This window comes from Urocampus carinirostris, chromosome 5 (assembly GCF_059441175.1).
Source record: "Urocampus carinirostris isolate Australia breed hairy pipefish chromosome 5, RoL_Ucar_1.0, whole genome shotgun sequence".
Taxonomy (NCBI): domain Eukaryota; kingdom Metazoa; phylum Chordata; class Actinopteri; order Syngnathiformes; family Syngnathidae; genus Urocampus; species Urocampus carinirostris.
Genome location: NC_142353.1, coordinates 29055510 through 29082424, shown reverse-complemented (window position 1 = coordinate 29082424; position 26915 = coordinate 29055510). Strand labels below are relative to the sequence as shown.

The 26915-nt window shown below is 41.8% G+C and overlaps 1 protein-coding gene across 1 annotated transcript in view; it reads left to right on the top strand.

The window, feature by feature from the left end:
- Positions 1-26915, top strand: part of kiaa0825 (KIAA0825 ortholog) — a 215324-nt gene that overhangs the window by 97746 nt on the left and 90663 nt on the right. The window contains exons 20-22 of the mRNA XM_088336394.1: positions 746-890; positions 4123-4272; positions 7587-7681. Coding sequence (XP_088192520.1) covers positions 746-890; positions 4123-4272; positions 7587-7681 — 390 coding nt within the window. The remainder of the gene's footprint in view (positions 1-745; positions 891-4122; positions 4273-7586; positions 7682-26915) is intronic.

Here is a 26915-nt window from a genome sequence, read left to right as displayed (position 1 = left end):
CGGAGATAAAATGAACATGCGCTATTATTTACGGTATTTTTACATGTGGAGACGATCATCTCGTAAGCAAAGCACTCGAGGTTAATACCTTGGTTTCCTCGTTTTCAATATTTTGTGACATTTTTAAAAAATGACTTTGCTTGCACCTTGTTTTGAAACCATTATTTCGGTCAAACATGACAGTCAAAATGAGCCTTACACTCTCTTAGGTAACTGGGGGAGGGAGACTATTTTTAGTGGGATATTTATATTGATATGGGACAAAGGTGGCGGCAAGGCAACTGAGTAGCTCTGAGGTCATGGGATCAAATTCAGCTACCAGCCTTCCTGTGCAGAGTTTGCATGTTCTTCCTGTTTTTGCGTGGTTTCCTCCCACATACCAAAGACATGCATGTCAGGTTAATGGCCGGTCCAAATTGTCCCTAGGTGTGAACGAGTGGGTGAGTTGTTGTCTCTGTGACTGGCTGGCAACCAATTCGGGGTGTCCCCTGCCCACTGGACGCAGATAGCTGAGATGGGCCTTTAGGTACTAAATAAGCAAGTCCAGAGCAAATGTCACTTTGTTTATACACCATTGAATTTTATATAAAATGTTCTGTTTGTTAACAAAACAATTAAGTTGATTTTCTCTCCAAGGACTCGCAGCAGCGTCCACCTGATAATGGTTTCTTTCTTTATTTTCAATGATTTTTTGTTTTCCCGCATGCTTGACTTTTCCCACGCCATGTCTGTTTCCACGTGGCAGTGTCCAGGAGAGAGGTGAGGATAGTGAAAAGGTTTCAGCCAACGCGACCGAGCAGAAAATGGGCCTGATGCTGCTGGAGGTCTGCCACCAAGCGGGAGGCAGCCACTACCTGAGGCACATCCATCACATCATCCAAGGCAATGAGGTAGGGAAGCACTCCCTCTGCCCAGCACGTTAGCTAGCTGCTGGCCCGAGGCAAAGGGACACGGAGAAATTGTTGGGGGAGATTTGAGGGGGAGAAAGAGGTCGCTGCTTCTCAGGGGTACATGCCGAGTTGTCTGTTGTGTAGGTGACCCTGAAGGGTTTGGACCTGCAGTGATTCTGCATGTAATACACTCACCACATGTGGGGGAAATAAAAGATTTTGCCACAATTAAAGGCATTGCCAAATTCTGAAACATGCAAAATGTGAAAAAAATAGTACATGGTTTTTGCATGATATCTATATATATATATATATATATATATATATATATATATATATATATATATATATATATATATATATATATATATATATATATATATATATAAAATCAGTTTATTCCAATTATTTTCCGAGATAAGGAAATTTAAAGACATCCTGTCTAGTCTTTGACCTCCTGAGGTTTGGCGTCATGTGAAGAACACCGGTACCCAAGCAAGCCAGTCACCAAATTGGTTTTCGTGGTAATCAGTCCAAAGATGTTCTGAGATTATTAAGCCAAGTTTTGGTAGTTTTTGTGAAGAATGCCTTGACCTTGTCTCGCAGGTTGAGGCAGTAATGGTACAAAAAAGGGGCAAGCAGCCAAAAAGGGGCTACCTGGCAAAAATAACATAGGATACCTAACAGGCTAAATGGGGCCGATCATTGAAACACAGCCGCAGGCTCAGGGGAAAAACGGGAGGCTGGCCAACCCAAAACTTGCAGCCTCACCCAAGCTAACCGGGAATCAACAACAAAAAGCGGCTACAGTGACAAACGTGAACCCAACAACACTCTGTGCAGCTAACAGGGTCTAACAGTGAGCAAACATAACAGAAGGCCCAGACGCTAACGGGGAGATAGCCCGACAATATTGTACCACCTGCAACACACGGAGCAAAAAACAGAAACGAAAAGCCACAATTGTATCCTTAAAAGGAGGCGAAGGCAAAGATGGAGCACACGCTGTGACAGCGGCAGGTAAATGTACCTCACACATATTTTCGAGGTTGAAGCATGCAACTTCTGAATGATAGTCACAGGTGATACGGTAAGCAAAGTTCCAATTCCTCCAAGCAGAAATGAGTATTATGTAATAGCTCTTCACTACAATTAATGTCTTTTTCGAAGCTGGCCTCACTTGTAGCGTTCAATTGTTGTGTTTCTTCAATGACATCACAGCTCTACTGCATACAAGCATGTTGCCAGTGACCGAGACAATCCAAATAAGAGCTGAAATTTGAATTTTTCTATCACATGCAAAAATTGTTACTAATTGTTGTTCATTTAAAATGATAAAAAAACGTCTAACATACGGGAAAGACGTAAAAATACCTTCCTGCATTTTCTAAATCTGATTTGAAAATGTCTTAATCTGTAAGCGTCTTCTTTTAGTTGATTATTTTGAGATAAAAAATATAGATTGGTGAGTTATTGTAAGTTAACATGTTGATGTTAATGTAGTTAAAATGAACTAGATTTCCTCATTTTTTTGTTTTAATGTCCATAGAATAATTGCAAATATGTCTGGAAACAACTTTACCTAAATGTCTGAAAACACTTTAAGTTGTTAACGTCTTTGTCATTGCTGTTTTTATTTTAATGCATTCTGATCAATGCTCCCCGTTGGACTAAAACACTCATTGGACTGTAGTGCGTATTAACATGGTTTTACATAATCACAATACTGGCGATATTCTGTTTTTAATCACTTTAATGCCTGCATGTAATCGTACCCATTGATATTAATAATAACGTAGACTAGCCTAGGTGATGTCATTTATTACCCACAAGCAAGGCGAGGGTGTTGATAATGTTTCCGTTTGGGATCTGTGTATGTATATACTGTATGTTTGTTTTTTGGGGGCTTTGTCCACCTGAAAAAAGTGGGACGGAGCTTAGATATGAGCTCCATCTTTCACAGGCAATCAGGTAGTTTACCTTAGATGAGAGAAATGCCAAGAAAAGCTGACTCAGCCATTTTGGTTTTGTTGATTCTGGTTATTTTTTTCCCCAGAAAGGCACTACAGTCACTTAGGCTAGAGCAACATTGAATATCATGACTATTGCAAACTACAGACTATTATTACCTGTCTGATCTACATGAGAGCAAAGAAAAACTCAAAAACCTCAGCATGAGGAAAATAAAGAAACCTTGAAATTGACCACACATGAGTGACATCTGCATAGCAGCGAAAACTGATAATGTACTTGCAAATAATATCTCCTAATAGAAGCATGTAAAGGGCCAAGTACTGAACTCTGCGGAACGCCACAGGTAACAAACACTTAAGGGCTCAGATATCATTTTACCATATTTAAGTCAATGCGTCCTATCTGAGAGGTAGGATCTGAACCATGAGAGGACGGTGCTGACTCAGTAGCTTTCCCAAAAATACAATTGGCCCTCCAAGACCAGAACAAGTCTAGACTCAGTCTTACTATTTGGGTTTTACATTCGCATGTGCCAATGACCCTGCCAAAAAGGCACCCAAAAGATGGTTCGCATCTGAACATGTGCGATGCTCCAACGGCGCACAGGCATCTAGTTTAATATCAAATGATCGTGTCTTTCCATGAGTTGTACAACTCAACAACATGTATCACTCTAGTAATTTGGCCCTACTGTTATCCACTTTTTATACAGGTCAACTCGCAACCGAAGTGACTTATGACAAAGACAAATAGCAATTCAGTCCTTGGACATTTTTACGAAGTAAGCTGCCTTCAATGACCGCCAGACGCATAGTTACAGTTGCCATATTTTTCACAATAGCTCATTTATAAGGATGGGGCTTGAAATAGCCCCAGCATACTGTTGATGGAGTCCATAAACAGCAATAACGGCATGGAAATGCGATAGAATGTGAATGGGGAGCAAAGCAGCATATGTACTTTAGGAAGCGATCCACATAACCAAGGCTGAAACAAGAGCAATAGGGTCAGGGACACACTGAGCTGGTGGCGAGCTGGAAGTAGACGAGCTTCTCGTGTCCCGTCAAAGTGACGAATGGGAGTACCGGATTCACAACAGGATTTTCGCGACACTGCGTACTCTCAAACGCACAATATGACTTTCACATGTTTTCAATATAACACTACAGCAACCAGACTATTACGATGACAATACTCTTTCAGTTTGGTGACCTTAAATTATTTTCTCATCTTGTGTTAATTCCTTTCTGATCGACAGGATTTTCTGATGTCCAAATTGAGCGGTGACACAGATGTGTTACGAAAAACACCATGTGCGGTGAGCTTCAACATCAGTGACAGTTTACTCGCCACCAAATTCAACCCCCTTGAGGAGTTTGACCACATTGGCAAAAAGAAGATGAATCAGGTTAGTAAACAGTGTTTTTTTATTCTATTTCCACAGGTCTACCAAGGAGCTGACCAATCTGCAAATAAAATATTGACAAATTTATTGATAACCTTTTTCCTAGTTAAATTTTCACAGTGCAAAATTACAAATTGGCCAGAAATGTTAAAGTGCGCCTTATAACTGTCATGATGTGAATCACCTGTGCCGACTCCCTTGGCGCCAACTGCCTCGGACTCTGATTGGCTCCCTGACCTTATTTAAACCCACTCCCATCTGTCCGCTTTTGTCAGTCCGTCTGCAAACCTCAGTGTATGCTAGGCAAGCCTTTTTCGATCCTGACTCCCACCTGTCCCGTTTTTGATCCCGTCTGTCTCCGGCTACGACCCGTTTTGATCTTGACCACATCTGCTCTCCCATCCCGACTTACGGCCCGTTTCTGAACCTGACCACGTTTTCCGTCCTTGACATCACCATCGTTTGCTACGGAAGATCCACTTTCCTGTTCGGATCATAATCCAAGTACGAGAGCAACTTGCTTTCCGCGCCTAGCGAACACTCGGATCGTGGGCGCAGCCTTTCATCTCAATTTTATAGGTATTATCTTAATGGTTAAATACATGTATTTTAATTCTGATCAAGATTGTTTTTTGTAGAACTTTTTTATTAAAAAATAAAAAATAATAAAAAAAGAAATACATTTTATTTATTTATGGCCAAGCAAATTTATTATTAATTTGTAATTTTTGCAATAGTATTTGAATAACTTTTCCATTTTACAATAACAAAATTGAAGTGAGAACGTTTTAATATCCATCGATCCATTATCTGCACCGCTTATCCTCAATAGGGTCGAGGGGCTGCTGGAGCCCATCCCAGCTATCTTCGGGCAGTGGGCAGGGGACACCCTGAACTGGTTGCCAGCCAGTCGCAGGGCATACAGAGAGAGACAACTCACTCGCTCATTCACACCTTGGGACAATTTGGACCAGCCAATTAACCTTGCATGCATGTTTTTGGAATGTGGGAGGAAACCGGAGTGCCCGGAGTAAATGCATGCAAGCACTGGGAGAATATGCAAACTCCGCACATGAAGGCTCGTAGCTGGACTTGATCCAATAACCTGAGATCTGTGCCGCGGACAGGTAAACCACTGCGCTGCCGTGCCCACATTTGATTATATCTGATTAAATGATTCATTAAACAAAATATTCCATGAGTCAAATTCAAAATAATAGATTTTTGAAGACATGAAGATTATTTTTTTAATGTTTTTTAACTTATACATTGTGAACTACTTTGTTTTCATTTTAATTCACAGATTAGAGGTGCTGAGCATGCCCAAATTGATATTCACGATAGTAAAAAGCATTTATTTATCCAAGTCTTGTAATATTTACTATCCGGTGTTTATTTATAACTCCCTAAATGCACCCAAAAACTCTTGCCAAGTGGCCACTCTCAGTAAATATTTCCAACCCGCAACATATTGGGCAACTAATTCTTACGACAACGTGGCCTGAATCGTCTGTGTGTTTTGCACATGCTTTCTGCTATGTACACACTCAGTATCTGGGACAGTGCACACAAGTATTTTTCACGATTTCAATTTCTGCCCAGCTGTTTATATTTTGCTCCACGTTTTCAGCCTATTACAGGAGGCTGAATAGCTTTGCATAGAAACACCTTATTAAGAGAATGATTAACACGACTTCTCCACTTTAGGCGCCTGTGTAGTTTGTCAAATTGAGTGGAGGTATGAGGGGAGGGCGGGTTGGAGGGGAGCACGTTACACCCATCAATCTCCCGCGAAGAATGTTCAGAGGATGGATGATCGCATGGAGTTCTCCTGCTTTTGTCAATAAAGCTCAGTCTGCAGTTAGGAGTGACATTCTGGCAATAGAAACACTCTTGATTTTTATTTGCTCTCCCGATCCGGTGCCGTTGTCAAGCGTGTTAACGCCGTGTTGAGGAAAAAAAGAAAAATGGCCGGCGCGCTTTTGGAGTGCGGTGAAAAACAAGACTAATGACAACCTCCCCAAAAATGACTTATCGTAGTATAAATAATGACAAAACCTCCTGAAATGGATTAATAAATTAATTCATGTTTTATTGGAGTAAAAATAAATCTTGCACTTGATAAATCAACTGGTCTTGGTGGCCCTCCCTTTGCTTTGAGTTCATGGATCCCACCTGCAGCAATGATGATACAGAGACCCCTCCCTTCTTCACGCTTCAGTTATAACTAATTCACTGCTTCGTGAATTTTGAATTGAATTGTCTTTGTGGTCATTGACATTGTATCATGCATTATGTTTTGCAGCATACAGCAAACAGCAAATGCTAGCAGGTTGTATGTGTGTGAGTGTGTGTGTTGGGTGGGTTTGACTGCGTGTCTGCATGACTGTGATAGGCTGGTGTATGCTGTCAAAGGGTGAGGCAAGCGCTCAAGTCAATATGGGCAAACCCTCTCAAAAAAACAGCAAATCATGGCAACAGCTAGCTATTAGCGGCTCGTTACATTGAAAAGAAATTCATAAATTTAATCAGACTCTGAGGAAAGTCAGAGGAGTGCAAAAATATCACCAGCCAGTGCATCGAAGATTATTATAACTTTCGGTTGGCGAATAATTTGGTGTCGGAAGAAAAAGCAGCAATGAGGCTGCAGGTCTGGCGGACAGCTATGGCTAGGCTGACAAACTCTCCTAAGCCACCCCTGCCGAGCCTGAATCTCACCAATGCCAGATCCATTACCCATGAAACAGATGACCTGCAGCTTCAACTCGTGGAAAAGCCCTACAATTGGGATGGTTGCACTGTAATTATCATTTGACATTTGAGAGTACCTGATACTAGCATGCAGCCAGCCAGCTGCTCTCTGAGTTGCTTTTTTACACTAAAAGAAGCTTTTCATTTCGTTGTACTTATGCATAATAACATTAAAGACCATTCATTCAAGTGTTTTTATTTGTAGATTCATAGATGCTATTTTGTTCGTCAAATACTCTCAGTCAATAATGACATCATCTTGAGGTTGATTTAACCCTTGGGGGATATTATGAAGTTGTGACGTTACTTAGTTGATGTTCACTCTTCGTGGGGCGTGTGGTCCCCATTAACCACAAAAACCAAGATATTACTGTATCAATAATGACAACATCCACTCAAATGGATTTCTAATTTAACTCCTGCTTTATTGGAGTAAAAAAACACCTTGTACCTGATAAATCCACTGGTGTTTGTGACCCCCTCCCTTTATTTTGGGTTCAAAGATCCCAGCTCCAGAATTGACGATATTACATGAATTCGATACCACTGTGCTCATTCATCTACAGGTTGAAATAGCCGAGTGGACGTGGGATTGGCCAAGGTTGCTGCCAGCCTATAAGGACATGTGCAAAATTTCTTTCACAACGCTGCTAGCCAACAGGTAAGAGGCTAATTTAGCATTTCAGGCAAACACCAAGACGATTAGTTTTTATGTGAACCTACAGTTTGTAATCCTGTTGTGTTGCATCGGCTGCTTGCACTCTTGAAAAGTCTGAGTTGTGGGTTCTGTTGTCGATCTTGGTGTGGAGGAAACCAGCACAGAGATCGAAATGTGGCTGAGGCGTTCACTTTTAAATCCTTAAAAAAATAAACACTTAATGGCGCCACAGACAAGTGAAATCAAAAGAAGGGGGACACGGAAAAAAAAACCCTCCTTTATTTGAAAAATAACCCTAAACAATAGACAGTATTGTATTCCCTCGATTTCTGCGGGTAATCTGTTTCATTAAGTGTATTTCCTTAACATATGAACCATACATATATCAATATTTACTGCATATACACAATAGCATATGGAACTTAACAGTACGATACAAGGGTAACACAATTAATCCATTTACTAGTGCGAATTGCTGTTTCCCTTAATTAGGATATTTGGATGCTGCAAAGCACTGTGGGACTTGTAGTACAGAGACAAATTATCTACGGTTTACTGCCTAAAAAAGCCTCATGTGCATTAGGTAATTACTGCTGGACATTTGTAGTCTATGTTCTGCCCCCATGGCAACAATTCCATATAGCACGGGTGGCGAACACGTGGCTCTAGAGCTGCATGCGGCTCTTTGCCTCATCATATTTTCTATATACTGTGTCTCTCTGCCTTGTTTCATGTTCAGTTCTTTTTTGTGTGTGTGTATTGAGGGTGGACACTTGAAATCAACACAAGAACAATACTTGTTGTATTGTAAGGAGATGAGTGTGTTATGGGAAATAATATGTTTTTAATTGTGTGTGTTTGTGTGTGTCTGTCTGTCATGGCAGTGGTCATGGTCAGTGAGTGGTGTGGCTCTTTGACTCTCACAGTTAAAAAAATGTGTCTCTTTGTGTCAAACTTGTTCGCCACCTGTCACGAGACGTGGTGGCGTGGAAGGTGACCGGACCAGAACGGAGGCAGGAGGCATGAAGGGAGAACTCAAATGCGTTGACGATCCATAGGTTTTATTTAATAAAATAAAAGTCGCCCAATACTCCGGGGCAAAACAGAACAATACAGAGTTCCTCCGGCACGAACTCAACAGGACAAGGCATAACAGACTAAAACAGGACAAGGCATAACAGACCGGGATTGTGAATAATGAGTAATGAACCCGCAACGGCAGAGCCCACAATGCAGCCTTAAATACAGACCCACAATTAGTGGAACTGCTTTCAGCTGTTGCCCAGAGGGCGGGGCAGACTGGTCACCAAGGCGACCGTGACACCACCACTGATATAAAGTATAAGTCCTTGCTTCTGACAGGCCACTTACAGACTCAACTTGTAGACAGACATTACTGAGCAATGGAGCACACTTATGGAGGAAATATTGACGGTACTTTGTTGATTTTGGTGGATGACATAAATGAAATCCTCCTTTTGATCAATATTTCCTGACCTTTCTTGAGCAAAGGCACTATTTCTTTATCCCAAAAAAATCTGCAGGCACACTGTCTATCAAACCTATTTAAAGATTTAATTCCAACACCAGTTTCATGTTTTGTGAGTCATCATTTTGACACTATACAGTAATGCAGGTTATTCATTGTTGCTATAATTTGGGACTTTACTGTCATGAATACCGATGTGAATCACCTGTGCCCGCTCTTTTGGCGGCAACCGCCACGGGTTCTGATTGGCTCCCTGTCACTATTTAAATCCAGTCCTGTCAATCCCCGGTTGTTCGTCAGTCTGCGAACCTCAATATATTTTTTCGACCCTGACTCCCACCTGTCCCGTTTTTGCTCCTTTCTGTCTCCGGCTTCAACCCGTTTTGATCCTGACCACGTCTTCTCTACCGTCCTGGCTTACGACCTCTTTTTGTCCCCGATTACGCCTACTCTCCCGTTCTGCTTACGACTCGTTTTTGATCCCGACCACGTTTTTGCTCTCCTGTGCCGGCTATTGACCCGTTTTTCCGTCCCTGACACCGCCATCGCTCGCTATGGAAGATCCACTTCCGTATTCGGATCACAATCCGAGTACAAGAGCGACTTGCTTTCCGCGCCCAGCGAACACCGGATCGTGGCGCAGCCGTTCCTCTTCCCTTCAATAAAGAAACATTCAAGAAACATAATGCAATTGGGTCCTGTTTCCGTTCTGGTCCTGACACTTTACTATAATTTTCACCAGTAATCCAAGTCTAACTATATTTCCATGTTTCATCATAAATAATCCTTCAAATGAGCAACGACTATCTGCTAGTGGAACTTTTTCTTCTCTAAGTATTTCCAAGATTTTTCCTTTATTAGATTCATTTTACAATTGTTTTTGTAGTGCAATCTTAAACATATATATCAGACAAAAAGTTATTTTGTGTATTTCCATGTATTACCTCATTAGCAGATAATTAGTATGTAGCGTAAATTCCGGACTATAGAGCGCACCTGATTATAAGCCGCACCTACCACATTTTGAGAGGAAAACCGATTTTGTACATACACAAGCCGCACCTGTATATAAGCCGCATGTGCCCACATTTAAACATGTAACACAAACACAAAATTAACCCAAACCCGACTTCAAGTCCCGCGATTGAAACTAAATGTCCTTCATCAAAGTCCACAGTCAAAAATCACAGCCGGCAAAATGAACGGAAAATGATACCGTACTTAAGGTTTAATGCAGAAATGCAGAGTCCGGGTCCCGTTAAAAGTAATCCAAGGAAAAAAAAAGTGTATATTTCCAAAGGTAAGGGTGGGAAAAATATATCAGATGAACACATTTACTCACGCAACTCCTTTTTCTTTAACCAACTTTTTACCCCTCTTCTTTCCTTGTCTGTCCCTCACCTTTAGCGGTCCTCACTTAAACTCGGCACCCCACGTTTGTTCCGCCCCTCATTTTTCGTTCAACCGATCAAAACATATCAGAATAAGTGTCTAAAATAAATACAAATAAATACATTACAAAAATATACAGTTGCAAATACATTATTTTATTTTACATGGGTTACACATATTTACAAAGAAAGACGGTACACCGAGAGAGTTTTCAAAGCTTTAATAATAATAATATAGCTTTGACAGGGCAGTTAACACTCGAGCGCCGCTAGCGGTCGTTAGAAAAATTACATAAACTGGCCGCATCACTGAATAAGCCGCAGGGTTGAAAGTTAGGGAAAAAAGTAGCGGCTTATAGTCCGGAATTTACGGTATATAAAAAAACAATAATCTGATTGCCACCTACTGATATGGATGTCACGGTCGCCTTGGTGACCAGTCTGCCCCGCCCTCTGGGCAACAGCTGAAAGCAGTTCCACTAATTGTGGGTCTGTATTTAAGGCTGCATTGTGGGCTCTGCCGTTGCGGGTTCATTACTTATTATTCACAATCCCGGTCTGTTATGCCTTGTCCTGTTTTAGTCTGTTATGCCTTGTCCTGTTTTAGTCTGTTATGCCTTGTCCTGTTGAGTTCGCGCCGGAGGAACTCTGTATTGTTCTGTTTTGCCCCGGAGTATTGGGCGACTTTTATTTTCATTAAATAAAACTTATGGATCGTCAACGCATTTGAGTTCTCCCTTCATGCTTCCTGCCTCCGTTCCGGTCCGGTCATCTTCCACGCCACCACGTCTCGTGACAATGGATGAGAGTTATAGTGGTTTGTCAATGGAAGAAAGCAAAGATTTTGAACAATGGCATTCTTTTTTGCAAAGGTAAAATTGGGCAAAATGTGGCACAGTCAACAAGGTCTCACCTTTTCTCACAGCACACTAATGTGCCCTGGCAACACTGGTTGAAAAACACTGCTTTATTTAATGTAGAAAACGTAATGTCTATTGTCATGACGACGTACACGCTTCGCCATTGTAACCCAGTTACAAACAAACGGCATGTACACAGGGTTATGTTTGTTTCTAGTCTTAAAAACGATTAATTCAAAATGTTCCAAACAGCGCCCAGGAATCAGGAAGATGTTCCTCTGTGATATTTTTAAGTGGAAGAACTGGCACGATTGGTGGTTGACGGAACACGTATTTGCCCCACTGTAGTAAGTTGCTGGAAAAGTATTTTCCCAACTTTTTGAGAAGACGTTAGGCACTCGGGCAATATTACCACTGCACCCAAAGTCCAGTGACGGCATCCCATCCACCTCACCCGCCTTGTCCTCTTCGGTTTTTGCTCTGAAACGGGCATAAATATTTATATGGGGTATGTGACACGTATTAGACGGCAATTCTTCAGGCTGCTCCCCGCTCTCCATTCCCAGCTGTCACGCCGCCAGCGATCACGGAGCCACGGGGCTACTGCACCTTGTCCCCGCGCCTACGCTCAATCCATTCTAAATCATCCACCATTGTAAAATACACACACATGCACACACCTGGCTAACAAAAGGGCACACTCTGCATCTGCCAAGGACACGGGTCTAATAAGGGTGAAGTGTGCAGCTCGGTGCTGTGTTGTGGTGAGCTGTATCTTCTTCAGGCTGTGTATTAATCGGTTATGCCGTTTGTTTACCTCCACTCCATTAAAAGGGATTGGTACTAAGGACACATCAGCGTAGGAGGTGGTTAAATGTTATGTAACTAACCTGAATCTCACTGTACGTGTCTGCGACACTGTCATTGGCCTTGTTAGTCCCTTTTGGTCAGGCTACAGAAGCAAATTTCATAGTTAGGTCATGGCTGGAATGCTCTCCGGATCACTGGTTTCTGTTGCGACAGAAGATGCACTGCTTGTTACTGTAGATCAGAATCACACCTTGTTAGGTCATGGGTAATGGCAAATCTTGGCTCAGCGTTAGAAAAACAGGAGAGGCAATGATCAGTTCAGTTGACTTTTTTAGCTTGTTCTGTGCCAAAGACGTTTTTTTTTCACGTCATTCATGAGTTTTTTGTGATGCTAATCTTCAAAAGATCATTTGCATTTGGGTTTGTGCTTACATTTTGATCTCATAAGATGTATTTTCTTTTTAGGGGTAAAATACTCTATTATCTGTCTGTTATATTTTGTACTTGGGTAATGATACACGTTTATCTAGTCTAGACAAAATGTTTAAAACTTTACTTGATCATTGTGGCTGTCATGTCAAGAAAAATGTACAAAAAAATTATAAAATTCCAACTTTTTAGTGTTTATGTGTATGTAGAGTTTTGTCTCTGTGGTCAACATCATCAGGGGAAGGTGTAATTGTGGCCTGTACAGTTCTGTGAGACAAGGCTATACAAACAAATGTGACTTGACTTGACTTGAATCATATACATTGCTGGTCTATTGTGGGATTCTGTCATGCATTCTGGCTGAATTACCTCCCACAATGCCTTTATCTCTCTGCGCTCAGATCAGAATCTCTTCTACTTTGAAAAGACTTCTGGAGTCTGCAGTATGTATTTTGTACTGTAGTCATTTACGATACGTTCCAAGGCTTGCTGAGATGCTAAATGGGGAAGCAAAAGCATGACAACTATGGAAATGAAGCCTGTGATTATGAAGCAACTCAAATAAGTCACATGAATCACTATCCTTGCCAAGTTGCATGTCCGTAACCAATCGCCGATTGAGACTTTTCTTGAAAATAACGGCACATTAAGGCAAGGAAATATAAGGGCATGAGAAGCGTTGCAAGTGCACATTTTAAAATCAATTCCATTTTCAATTCACTGTCGCCGTCCACCATATCGGCAAGAGCTGTAGAGTATTCAACGATTAATCAGAATCTCGTTTTGCAATCCCAGAAATTGTCAAAACATGTGAGGTGAATCCTGTGTTTGAGGTCAATCACATAGATACTGTATGTCATCAGACTGATACTGCTGGAGTGTGAGGATGGGAAGGGGGGGGGGGCGTTGGCTGCATTCGCGCATCAAAGGTTGCCGTCACAACTCAACCACAGGGAGTTCCCCCATGCTTCACAGTAGGGATGGTGTTCTTCGGATTATACTTTTCATTCTTCTTTCTCCAAACACGCTTAGTGGAATTATGACCAAAAAGTTCTATTTTGGTCTCATCTGAGCACAAAACCTTCTCCCATAACTCCTCTGTATCATCCAAATGGTCATATGCAAATTTAAGACGGGCCTTCACATAAACCGGTTTAAGCTGGGGAACCTTTCATGCCATGCATGATTTCAAATCATGACGTCTTAGTGCATTACCTACAGTAACCTTGGAAACGGTGGTCCTAGCTCCTTTTAGGTCATAGATATTACACACATGCAGTTGTTGGTATATGTTTTTATTATGTTAATGTTATTAACTGGAGTACTGGAAATTTTGCACTAATTACTATGGGTTTCTATCACTCTATGTCACTTTCACTTTGCGATGCCCGCAATTTATTGTCGTATCCCGGGTGTTTACTCTACTCCCTTCTACAAAACTTCTAGGGAATCACAATGATGGATTGATTTTGTCTTTTGGGGTTTTCTGGTTGACCTGAGCCCACTTTCTCTCACTTCCTAAATTTAACCACCGATTTCACATTTTCTTTTGAATTTAAATAAACGCTTTGTGTCATGATTGCTGATTCAGGGCACCAGTGACTGCCCAATTGGCGCCAACATCCCTGAGCGCCGATTGGTTCAAAGACTCTTTTTAAACCCCCGGCTTACAAGAGCCTATGCTCCCAGCTAGGCAAGCTCCATACCTTCCGACATTTTCTTGCCCTGTTTTCTCCTGCCTGATACCTGTTGCCGACCTGTTTCTGGACCCGTTTCTGCCCTGCTCTTCCGTCCCGACCATTGGCCTGTGTTGCCCTTTTTCCTGCCTGATACCTGTTGCCGACCTCTTTTCTGGACTCGATACCGTCCTTGCTCTCCCGTCCCGGCTAGCGACCAGTATCCCTGCTGCCTACGATTATCCTCGCTCGACACGGAAGTGCCACTTCCGCTTTCCTGCCACCTGCTACCCGTGTCCGTCGATCATCGGATCGTGGAAGCAAGCACTGCTCTCTTTCTTTATCAATGAAGCTGAGTAAACGGACGCTACTGGGTCCTGTCTCCGTTTCTGGCTTGTGACACTTTGAATTCATTTAATTCCCTCCAGTGAATAAAAAAAAATAATAGCTGAACATTTGATTAAGTTCCTATAAACCCCAAAACATTCTATTCAGCTTTAAATTGGCGATCTTTAATAAAAAGAAACTGAGTTTGAAGTCCCTGTGAGTAAAGTCGTCCTCACTACGCTCGCTATCGTGGCTTTTACAAGTTGTATTCACCTTGAACGACTTTCCTTTCTTCCAGGGAGCTAATAATTTGCTCCCCAGACTGTTTAAGTTAGCAGTGCGGCCCATTGGCCGGTGCCCTCCTATATATTGTTACAGTGGCGGGACAGTTATTGTGCCCAGGGTTTATATCACATTCTAATAGAGCAAGGCTACCAGTTAAGGGCGGAAGGCTTTTTACACCGCGGCCGTTAAATCACTGTTCAGATGACTTCATTAGTGGAGCAGGACACATGCTGGGACACTTATCCTCGCACATAGACACGCATGGGCACGAACGCCGGTTTTCACCTCGCTACCTTGACGGTAGCATTGGGGTTAGACAGGATGGCGGTTGGATTTATTCAGGTGTGTGTGTCCTTCTTTGTCAGCCGTCACTTCAGCTCCCTCAGCATGACGGCTCATCCATCATTCGCAGATTGAGCTTTTCAGCAGAAACCAGACTGATTAATACCACCCCGGGACCCCAGGGTAGCCCGGCTGACCCGGCTCTCTGCCACACCGGTGCCGGAGCATGGAGATAAATGGATTGTGGGTGGACTCACTTTCAGGAGACGGCTTGCTTCTAGAAGAAATGGGTTGCTGATGGTTGGAACGTAGTTGTGTGGATTGGAGGGATTGTGTTTGTGGTGAAATGATTGGAAACAAGGGACAAGGACAGTACAGATATTTTTCAAAAAACAGTTCTGCATTCTAATTGACATTTTAACCTAACTATCAATCCTTTGCATCAGGGGTCACCAACCTTTTAAAAGTATTTGCAGGAGTCCCCAATTTCAAGTAATATATTATAAACTATAAAATTGGTATGTTTAAAGGACACAAGTCTTTTGTTTTAAGCCCTTTCACTGTAAACATTATGCATCATAATTGGTGTCCCTAAACCTCTTGAAGTTGTTTTGTTACTAGCGCAAATAGCTCATAGTTTACCTCATCTCTTTCTTTCTTTCTTTCTTTCTTTCTTTCTTTCTTTCTTTCTTTCTTTCTTTCTTTTTTGTCCTTCCCTCCTTCCTTCCTTTCTTGACTCCTTCATGCCTCATTTCCTTCTTTCCCTTCTTGCCTCCCTCATGACTCCTTTCCTTCCTTCCTTTCCTGCTTCCTTTCTTCCTTCCTTCCTTCCTTCCTTCCTTCCTTCCTTCCTTCCTTCCTTCCTTCCTTCCTTCCTTCCTTCCTTCCTCCCTTCCTTCCTTCCTTCCTTCCTTCCTTCCTTCCTTCCTTCCTTCCTTCCTTCCTTCCTTCCTTCCTTTCTTGCCCCCTTCATGACTCCTTTCCTTCCTTCCTTTCTTGCCTCTTTCATGACTACTTTCCTACTTTCCTTCCTTCCTTCCTTCCTTCCTTCCTTCCTTTCTACCTTCCTACCTTCTGAATTCTACCCACCCTAGCTCCCTCCCTTCCGACTTCCCTCCCCCCTTCACCCTCTTTTATTTCTTTGACCTTCCATTCTTTCCTTCCTGTGTGCTAAATTAGATATTTCCATTTACTAGAAAGTTTTGTTCTATTTAAGGATTTATTTTTATTTTTTTACTCATACAGTATTTCTGGGTAGGTAATACTTTTTTTTTTTTTTTTAGAAAGATGGCCATTGGCAAAACATTTCAGTCCTTTTAATTATTATTTTTCTTCCAACAAATAATTCTTCTATACTGAGGGCCCTAGGTCAATATATAAAAATTAAATATAACGTTGTTCAAGGAAAACAGCAATTAACTTCATTCCTTTGTTTCTGCAGTTTAATTTCGATCTCGAGAGCAAAGTAACATTAGAAAAGCATTGTTTTAGTTGAAACCGCCCTCACAAAGAGCTTATAAGGCCATGCAATGTCTTGAATTCAAGAAGGCTGGGTTCAAGAAGCTTTCAAATGCCAAGGTGACTTGAAGCATTTGAAGTGTGCGTGCGCCAAAGGGTTAAGGTCGTGTTTGATCAGAATTAGCCGGCGGTGAGAGATGAAGCTACCTGTGTCAAAGGGCAGGTCCTACACTCCATCATGAGCACCTTTTATCGTTCAAGGACATTCATGCTTACACCTCCTCAAAATCCCTCCGCTGATATGCGTGGTTGGACCAGTGTGGCATTACAGTGTTAACTTGTCATATCACAGCTTGAATTCTTGGTGCATCGTGTTGTTTCTCCCCCCTGTGAATAGGTTATACTAGGGGTGGGCAACATTGGGTTAAACAATTTCACAGACGGGACAGGCTAAGAGGAAACAATATTTTTAGTATTTTTTTCTCGGTCCAATACCCTGGAAATAGATGAGAAAATCGAATGGCTGTGCGCAATAAGAGCATCACCTGCGTTGAGACATGAAACCATTTTTGGGTGCATTTCCCTTTTTGGCAGGGTCACTCACCTCTAGAGGGACCTACCTCATTGCATGTAAAATATTGTGATCAGCATAGCTGCTGAGTCAGCAAAACCAAAAAAGCTCAATCTGCTTTTTTGGGCAGCTTTCACATCCGGGGTAACCTACCTAACTGCCTGTAAAATGTGGTGGTTGATATTCAATGTCGTTCTGGCATTTGTGAGCAATCTGATTGGGTGGGCAATCACAAGCGACATTTTTATGAAAATATACGTCATTTTTGCGTTTAGCTTTTCACATTAAGGGGCATTGTTTATAGTTTAGAACCTCCTAGTGGTAGAAAATCCCTAATTCAATAAAAACAAACAATATTTGTTTGAAAAATAGGCATAAATTCATGAACAATCATCCAAAAGCTTTTTTTAAACTTGTAGGACTAAAAATGTGAATCTATTATACAGAATAAGGGGCTCACCTAGAGGGAGCTGGCATGATTTCCTGCGATCATGCTGCTACGGGCACCACCAAGAATTTTGTGAAAAGCTGGGCGAAAAAAAAGAAAAAGAAAATTAGTGCGTTTAAGTCACATTTAGCCTCTGTAATTTGTTTTCTTTTATTGTGCTTTGCAGCAATGATTTTTGGTTTTGCTATGCATTAAAGCAACATCTAGCGTCCTTTTGACTAAGGATGATTTTATTCTCTTCACTCACCAAATTCAACAATGTACCTTGTTTCAAAAGTGGGATCCATTGCTGTGTGCCATCTGTTTATAAGTTGTGCTTGTACGTGGTTTGTCAATATAATTTACACTATACATGGGCGGATACAACTGTGATATTTTTGGGGCAGAAGATGAAGAGGACACATCTTACAACCAATACACATAAAATACATACCATTTCGCAAGTAAGCCTGAGTTTGCGTGCATCATCCGCCTTTGCACTACAAGTCCCACAATGCTTTGCGGTATAAAAATATCCAAGATGAGTTTCCTACTCTGTGGAAATTCTTTTAATATAGGTGGAGCCGTTTGAAAGCAAAAATCTAGGAAACACTGTAATTGTGGTTTATATTTCCAAGTAGAGGTACGATCGAGTCTAAAAAGTTCAGCCCGACCCGACCTGAGTTGCGGGTATGTTAACCTGAATCCGACAGATTAACTTGATTTGATAACTGAGCCCGAAATAAACATGAAGCTCTAATTCACTGCCAAAGAAATACGGAGCTTCACTTCGGCCGTCCGTACTTCAGCGCTGAACTACGCAGCTTGGGGTTTACTTTGGGCAGAGAACCTCGAATAAAGTGCAGTGCGGTTGCACAAGATTCAATTATTTAGATCTGGATACATTTCGAAATCCATGTTGGGTTGGTTCATTGGCTGGATCCCTTAACCACCAGGTTCGTAGGGGCACCATTTCCTGTGGTGTGTCTTTGGCCGGGTCGGCTTCAGGTCCGGGCCCAAGAGCTTACTTCTATTCCCAAGTGTATATTGAAGGTTTTTGTTTACAAGTTGACACGATTGTTATTTTATCCCCTCCGAACGTAACCGAGGCCAAGCCGGCATCGTTGTTTTATGGATAAATGCCAGTCTTTGGCGTTCCCGCGCTCGAGCGGCTTCATAAATTGCCGCCGTAGACACCGGCGCTTTGAGGATGCGGGCAAGCGCCATCTGTTCCAGGGCGCCGCCATATGGCACGGCCTTTTCCTTGGGGAAGAAAAATAAAAACAAATATGTCAAAGTGTTCGTCTTCCTCGGCGGATGCTGATCAAGCTGGGGAGACGCTGCGTGTCAGCTTTAACGGGCTCTCTTAACGCTTCAGAGAATGCGTCTTGGGGGTCTCCTTTTTGTGAGGAAGAACAAATATGAGCTCATTTGCATTTAGGCTTGATTTTCACAAATTAAATTTCAATGGTGGATTTCAAGGTTGTGGGAAACAAATGGCAGACTAGAGTTCAATCCATTGCTGGTTCTCTGTGTGTCCCACCCCAATCACTGCTGATTTAATCACCAGTAATTAGTACTTTTTGTAAGTTTTATGTTTATACAATTTTAAAGCAATATACAGACGCTCCCCTACTTACGACCATGTGACTTACGAAAAACGGTGGATCCGAACATTTTTTCGGGGATGTCGAAAAATATCCGGGCATTGCTGTAAGTTGGATTTGGTGCACCTTTTTCCGAGTTCAGGACATTACAGTGCTTCTTTCTGCCACTACCGGCGTGTGGTGGCGCTGTAGAAGGGCACCCAGCATCCACCCAATGAGAAATCCGCTTCTTTCTAGTTTGTGTGTAAACATTTTATACACTATCTCCAGCACGCTAAGAACTTTGAAATTTTTATTGTTCAATATCTCGCGCATCCATTCAATGTGTTTGGTGTAAAGTGTAAAGAAGAGGCGAGCCATTTCTTTTGAAACGAAAGTGGAATAAGAAAGCTTGATGCGGTTGAGAAAAGGGTCGGAACGCTTTTTTTCGGACTCTTTTTACCACGGAGGAGGAAGTTGCCTAACTATTAAAGCTTATCTTCCAAAAGTAAGTTAAACTTAATCGTATTTATCTTTATAGAGCATTTTTTTTAAATATATTTTTTTTTAGTACAAAACAATACAGGTTACTGTATTGAATACAATACAAGTCTTAAACATACTTTTTAAATATAAACATATATATATATATATATATATATATATATATATATATATATATATATATATATATATATATATATATATATATCCAAAAACATGCATTTCAGGTGAATTGGCCAGTCCAAATTGTCCTTAGGTGTGAATGAGTGAATGAGTTATCTGTCCCTGTGTGCCCTGCGATTGGCTGGCAACCAGTTGAGGGTGTCCCCTGCCCACTGCCCGGAGATGGCTGGGATGGCTGGTGAACCAGCAATAACCAAAGTGCAAAGTAGCGAAGGGTCTCTTTAATAAGGATCCCATCCAAGTACTTGCTTTTTATCCATAATCTCGACATTTGGATCAATCCACCCACCCTTAGTGTTTGGAGCTTCGCTTGAAACGTCCGACGCCCGGGATAAGGCCACGGCCTGACTCAGACAATCTGAGAGGCTCATCCATCACACAGCCAGTCGCAGATGCGACGTCTTCTGCTATAACCGTCGGCAGGCTGTGAAAGTCACATCCAGCAAGTGAACAGGCAGGCGGAGGCCACACTTTCTCCCCGGCCCTTCCTTAGATTTATTTCACGACTGTCTCACCTCTGGCATTGGGCCCCAGTAGGATACTTTTTGAAATATTTGCGGTGACCCTCTAAAAATGAGCTGGCGGGCGGAAGCAAATCTGTCTTCTGAGAGAGTGCTCGTGTTCCGACCATTATGGAGACATGAAGCATTTGTCATGAGTGTGGTCATGTTATTGTACACTATTTTTTGGGAAATCCGAGGATGCTAGCTAGATGCTTGCAATGATCAGCTACTATTTTTTATCGCAAATTTCTCGGCAACACCTTCATTTAGTGGATTTAACCATAAAAATAAGTTCTTTTTGGGGACTTTTCTACAATCCCTCAATGAAAAAATATATTATTTACCATATTTTTAGGAGTATGAGGCGCAGCTGAAAAACTTGAATTTGCCAGAAGTTAGGAAGTGCATATTATAATACTGTGCTCCCTATAGACCACAGGATAAAGTATCAGTAATGAAAATTAAAACATGCTACTACATTCACTACGACTACAATTTTGAACGATTTTTACCTGTAAACCAGTGTTAGTTTATATTCTATGACATTTTTTTGATAGTTTTTATGCCTTTTTTTACGCAACCGTATCTCCTACGGTAGTTTTAATTTCATGCGTGTTATAGTCCAGTGCTCCCACAATATGAATATATTTGAAAATGTTAATGTAAATGAAAATATATGTCAATTACAGTATTTTGAAAGTGTAACTTATTGTCCAAAAAATACGGTATACAATTATATTTTCTTAAGCGGTTGCACAAAATTATTTAGATCCAGAGACAGATTTGATGTACATGGTTGGTTGGTCAGATCCCTTAAACACTAGGACCGTAGATGCATCAATTCCTGCGGTGTGTCTTGCGAAACTACAGCCTGGTGGTGCCCATCCCTCTTCAGGCCCACATATGTTTCCAGCCGGGTATCAAACTAGGGACCTTTAGAGCGATGGGCGAATGTGTTTACCACTGCACGTCGGAAACATTTTGAAATACATCCATTGCCGTAAAAACCATAGCCAGGCAGCTAATTTTAATTATTATTTTCTTTTTAAAGCCTATTTTACGAGTTAAAATAGATATTTCGGACCTAAAATGAACACGCACGCTAACATCAGTGTTTGATTTAATTGATCACTTCCTTTTCAAATTTCATTGAAAAGCTGCTAAAACTACTAGCTGTCACTTTGCTTCCCAGTTTGTTTTGGGTGAACGCATTGACGCATAAGCCCACCCCGCTGTTTGCATACAAGAGCCTATCACAGTCGTGCACTCAGACAGTCAGGACCACCCAACTCACAAAGCCTAACCTGCCCCCGTGTCAGCATTTGCTGTGTGCTGCCAGTTTAGAACACAATGCACGCTACAATGATATCACTGACAATAAAGATAATTCAATACAATTCGAAATCCATGAAGCAGTGAACCTGCGATAACGGAATCACGAAGCAGGAAATGGTGTCTGTATGATGTTATTGCCAGGTTGTTATTAGACGTAGGGCTTAAATAGAATCTGTCAATGAATAAAGGCACTGAGTGATTTACATATATAAATTATAAGATAATTTTCAAACAAATTCTGCAAGAACTAATCCTGTATTTAGGATTGCAGATCGTTTCATTAATTTTTACTGCTAGTTAGCAATCAAATTTCCTAGAAAATCACGATGAGCCATCACTAGAGGGCTATTTTCAGAACTAGAGGCTACTCAGGTGCTTCATTTGTGACCCCTGAGCTGAGGAATGTGCCAAATGGCGGGGGTCCATTTGGTTGTACGCGACAAAGTTGCATCCCCTTCTGTCATGCTCGTCAAAGCGTCTGCAGCACCGACCAGGCCAATCGCACGGTTCCATTCCCCTTCCTATTTGCATGCGGTCCAGGAAGAGATAATTAGAGGAATATCTGCCTGTCACTGTTAATCTGGGACTTAGTGAAGAGCTGCCACGCCGACATGCTGATGGACTGACACGCTTGTCTACACACGCTGGTACACATGCTAGGAAGACGCTATGAACCCCCGCGGATACGACTCTTACTACTTTGACCTAAGACCGGCGCTATTATGATTAGAAAATTCCACTGTCCCCAAAGCCACGTCATACAATCCAAGCTCCCCGCAGTCATATATAAAGTAAAGCATGTTGACTGTGGCTGTTTACATGCTTTGTCGGATGCTGTTGACACAGGTTTTAGATTCCCAAACAGGCAGAATGCTCGGTAAGCCTCTTGAACAAGGCCAGCTGTCAGCCCAATGGTGACGTGTGCACACACATACACACGTTTGTGTGCTCACCAAAGGAAAGCTTGTGCTATCGCTTGCAATGGCTGATTGGAAACTATCTTCTTTAGCCATTTTGGAGGGTGGCAGCGTGTAATCGAAAACAACGGAATTGGACTATGAGGCAAAAAGAACTGTAAAGAAGGGAATACTGTAGACCAGTGGTGGCTCTTTTTATAAGTACATCTGGTTGGGAGATAAATTAGGTGCCATAATAATCTCTGTGCAGCACGGCGGCACAGTGGTTAGCGCGCGTACGGCAAAGTTTTGAGGTCATGAGATTGAACCTTCCTGTGTGAAGTTTGCATCTTCTCCCCGTGCTTGCGTGAGTTTCCTCAAGGCACTCCGGTTTCCTCCCACATTTCAAAAACATGCATGTTTTCGGTCAATTATCCCTAGGTGTGAATGAGCGAGTGAATTGTCTGTCTCTATGTGCCTTGGGACTGGCTGGCAACCAGTCTAGGGTGTCCCCTGCCCACTGCCCGAAGACAGCTGGTATGGGCTACAGCACCCAGTTGAGGATAAGCAATGCAGATAATGAATGAATGAATAATCTTTGTGGCTTTAGAATTTTAGTGAGAAGATCTTTTACCACCATAACATGATGATGACAATCCAGGAAGTTGTACGTAATTTGTATTTCATTTTGAAACAAGTCGACATGACCTTCACATGCAGAAACAAAAACAACGCTCAACGTGTTCTGGGCTTGACATGTCAGCCTCGAGTTGCTCTCTAACACAAACTTCCAGATCCTTCCTTCATTTTACTGACCCGACACACGCTAAACTAGGGGTCGGCAACCCAAATTGTTGAGGGAGCCTTATTGGGTACACCCCCCAAAAATTTTTCGCAAAAAAAAAAAAGAAAGCCTTAAACAAGCCTCTAATGAATACAACACATGCTATATGTATCTGTATAGTAGTTTTTCTGTCCCAGTTGCTTCCTTGTAACAAGCATTATCTGTTTCAAAGTGCCTCGTTGCAGTGAGTGTTTCCATTTTGCACAGTAAATGTGGAAGATCGATATATTTTTGTTGAGCTTGGAAATTCTTGGAAACACATCTTATTCAGTAATCCTTCGCTATAACGAGGTTTTCTTTCACTGTTTCGCTACTTCACTGATTTACATAGTGCATTCTGATTGGCTAAACAGTCTCCCTGCTTTTCATGATGCGACCGTACATTAGTTATTCGTAGAAAAAATGAAAAACGCTTAAACAGTACATTTATTTGTACAACAAATGCTTTGGACTGTATGGACTGTCATAGATTTCATCTGGTTCTTTTTGAAACATAAACCCTGCTATAAACAAGGGATCACTGTATATCATGTAAAAGTTGACTCTGAAGATATTCCCCTGCTAAGCCCGAAGAATGTGGACACGAGCACCCGATCAGTAAAGAGCCTTGTACATGCTCTTGTCTCCAATTGACAGCAGGTCCCTTTTTGCTAGCATGTGGGACTGTTTAATGGTGCATGCAGAGACAGAGGGTGACCTCGGCTGTCTTGCTCTGTGACCCGGTGTCGCCGCTGATGGCACATAATAGTTGACACTTGACTTAAGGGGGCTCTTTAAGTGCCCCAGGTCCTGGATTCATATTCTAATGTGCTCATCTTTAAACTGGAAGACACTTCTTTTTGTTTCACCAGCTCCCACTACACTTGTTTTCAATTTTTTCCCCTTGCACCTTGCTTTATCGTCTTTCTTTATTCTCACGTCGAGCACGCATGCAATCACTTGGAAAGCTACTCTGAGTGAAATTGCTCTGCCCCCCTTGTGCCATTACAGGTAGGCACAAGGGTGCAGTTGTCTTAAAAAAAAAAAATTCAGCTTTTAAACTGAAACAAAAAACACTGCAGAGCACTTAGCGTGTTTTCTTGTGTTGATTTAAAGCTAAATATGGACAGAGGGATTACAAACAAGTTTGAGGTTAATTTCAAACATCAGTTCGTACAAGACAAGTCAAGTCAAGTCATGTTTATTTTAATAGCCCTTAATCACAAAGTCTCAAAGAGCTGCACAGACCACAGATTATTGCAAACCACAGACTATTTTGACACCATACCCTGATCTAAAACCTACACGAGGGCAAATAATATACATATATTGTCAACATAAAATATAGGTTATTCATATGCTATAGAATAGAAGTGTGTTTTAAGTTTAGATTCAAACATTTCCACTGAGGTTGCAGATCAAATCTCAGGGGGAAGAGCATTCCATAGCACCAAAGCCCGAATGGAGAACGCTCTCTAACCTGCGGATCTCTTTTTGGCTTTTGGGATCACTAGTAGACCAGCGTTTTTAGAGCAAAGCAACTAAACAAATTTATGTTAGGAACACATAAAGATATTTGTAGATGCAATTGAATTTTGAATAAAACAAACCAAAACTCACACATATTCCCTTCATGAATTGGAATCGGTCATATTTAACTATAGACAGCTTGACAAAGATCTGCCAGAGGATCTTGCAAACAGGACAGTAACCTAGCCGAAGAACAGGAAAGTTTTTATTGTCATTGCTAATAAACTAGTGAACATTGTTGACAATGAGATTAAACATGGCACTCGGGGTCCTGTCAATCATCTGTTGTCAGTCCGTCTGCGAATCTCCATGTATACAAGGCTAGCCTTTTTTGACCCTGACTCTCGCCCGTCCCGTTTTTGCTCCCGTTTGATTCCGGCTACGACCTGTTTGGATCCTGACCACGTCTACTCTCCCGTTCTGGCTTACGACTCGTTTCCGACCCCGATCACGTCTTGCTCTACCAGTGTTCCTCCCCTGACAAAGCCATCGCTCGCTACGGAAGATCCACTTCCGTGTTCGGATCACAGTCCGAGTACGAGAGCGACTTGCTTCCCGCGCCCAGCGAACACTGGATCGTGGGCGCAGCTCTTCCTCTCTCTTTCAATAAAAATTGTGGTAAACGTCACGCTAGTCGGTCCTGTTTCCGTTACGATCCTGACATAAACACGTGATCAAAGAAAAACAAGATATTTCCTGTAAACGTGCCTAAGTCTTAAGTGCTTCAAAGTATTTGTAACCACAAATGTCAGTGTGCTGACTAGTAAGCCGACCCGCATGTAGCAAAATGACAAGTGTGTGTTTGCACTCTCCTCTTACCTCGTCTCTGCAGCCCTTGCCTTTGCACTGGTCTCTTTCACATCCCTCCCTCTTATTATTACCTAGCTCTTGTCCGGCCACTTGTGTGCGGCTCTCTGCGACACACGCTCGGCGCTTCGGTTGTGATTTTGCCGGCTCTTTGATCACAGGCTTTGCTTTGTTGACCGTCAGGCCTCTCACCTACTCACTTTCAAAAGAGGGAAGGCGCTTATCTGTCTCACCTGTGATGTTGATGGTAAGAGCTTTGAGAGTGTGTGTTTTGAAGTCCACTTTAAAAGAGGAGGGAAATGGAACTAGCAACAATTGTTGCTATGATGCTCTCTGTCTAGGCCGACATTTGTTACGTTTTAACTCATTCAATGCCATTACATATAACTGTGTCTGAAACTCATGACAAAAGGTTACCGGACACCAGGGCAGACAACTCTGAAAAGTTGCCTGCCCAGCCATAAAGTTGCCTGTCCCATTTTTCACAACTTGAAACACTATAAGACGACAAATCGCAAAAAAAACGTTGTTGCAAAGTATTAAGGATTGGTAATCAGAATATATAACAGAACAACACTTTAAAAGTTTATCATAAATCTACTTATAACATTCATTGTATGTATATGACATCGCTGTTTTCCATCTGCCATTAGTATGTACCTGTATTTACTCATCTTCATTCATGCAATGTTTGCGTTGCGTTGTCTGCTACAAGCCATGTGAACTCCTCTTTCCCCGATGCTTTTAATGGACTTTACATTTTGTAGCGTCATAAATTTTGTTAGCTTATTTTGAATCTGTTTTCCGGGGCTGAGGTTTTGGCTTGATTCCTGGTAAGGATATGTCAGAGTGTGCATTTTCCTCATGTATGACAAGATAAGCAGGACATTGTGGTCCAGCCTTTAATTATATTTATTCCTCGACAGGAAGCAAACAAGAACACGGCTCCATTCAATACAACATGGCAAACTACAATTAGCAAAACAAAATATAGTGCATGCGTAATGACGTCACACAATGGAAAACGTCTTACCGCATTGCCACGAGTAAGAGCGCTATTAAATT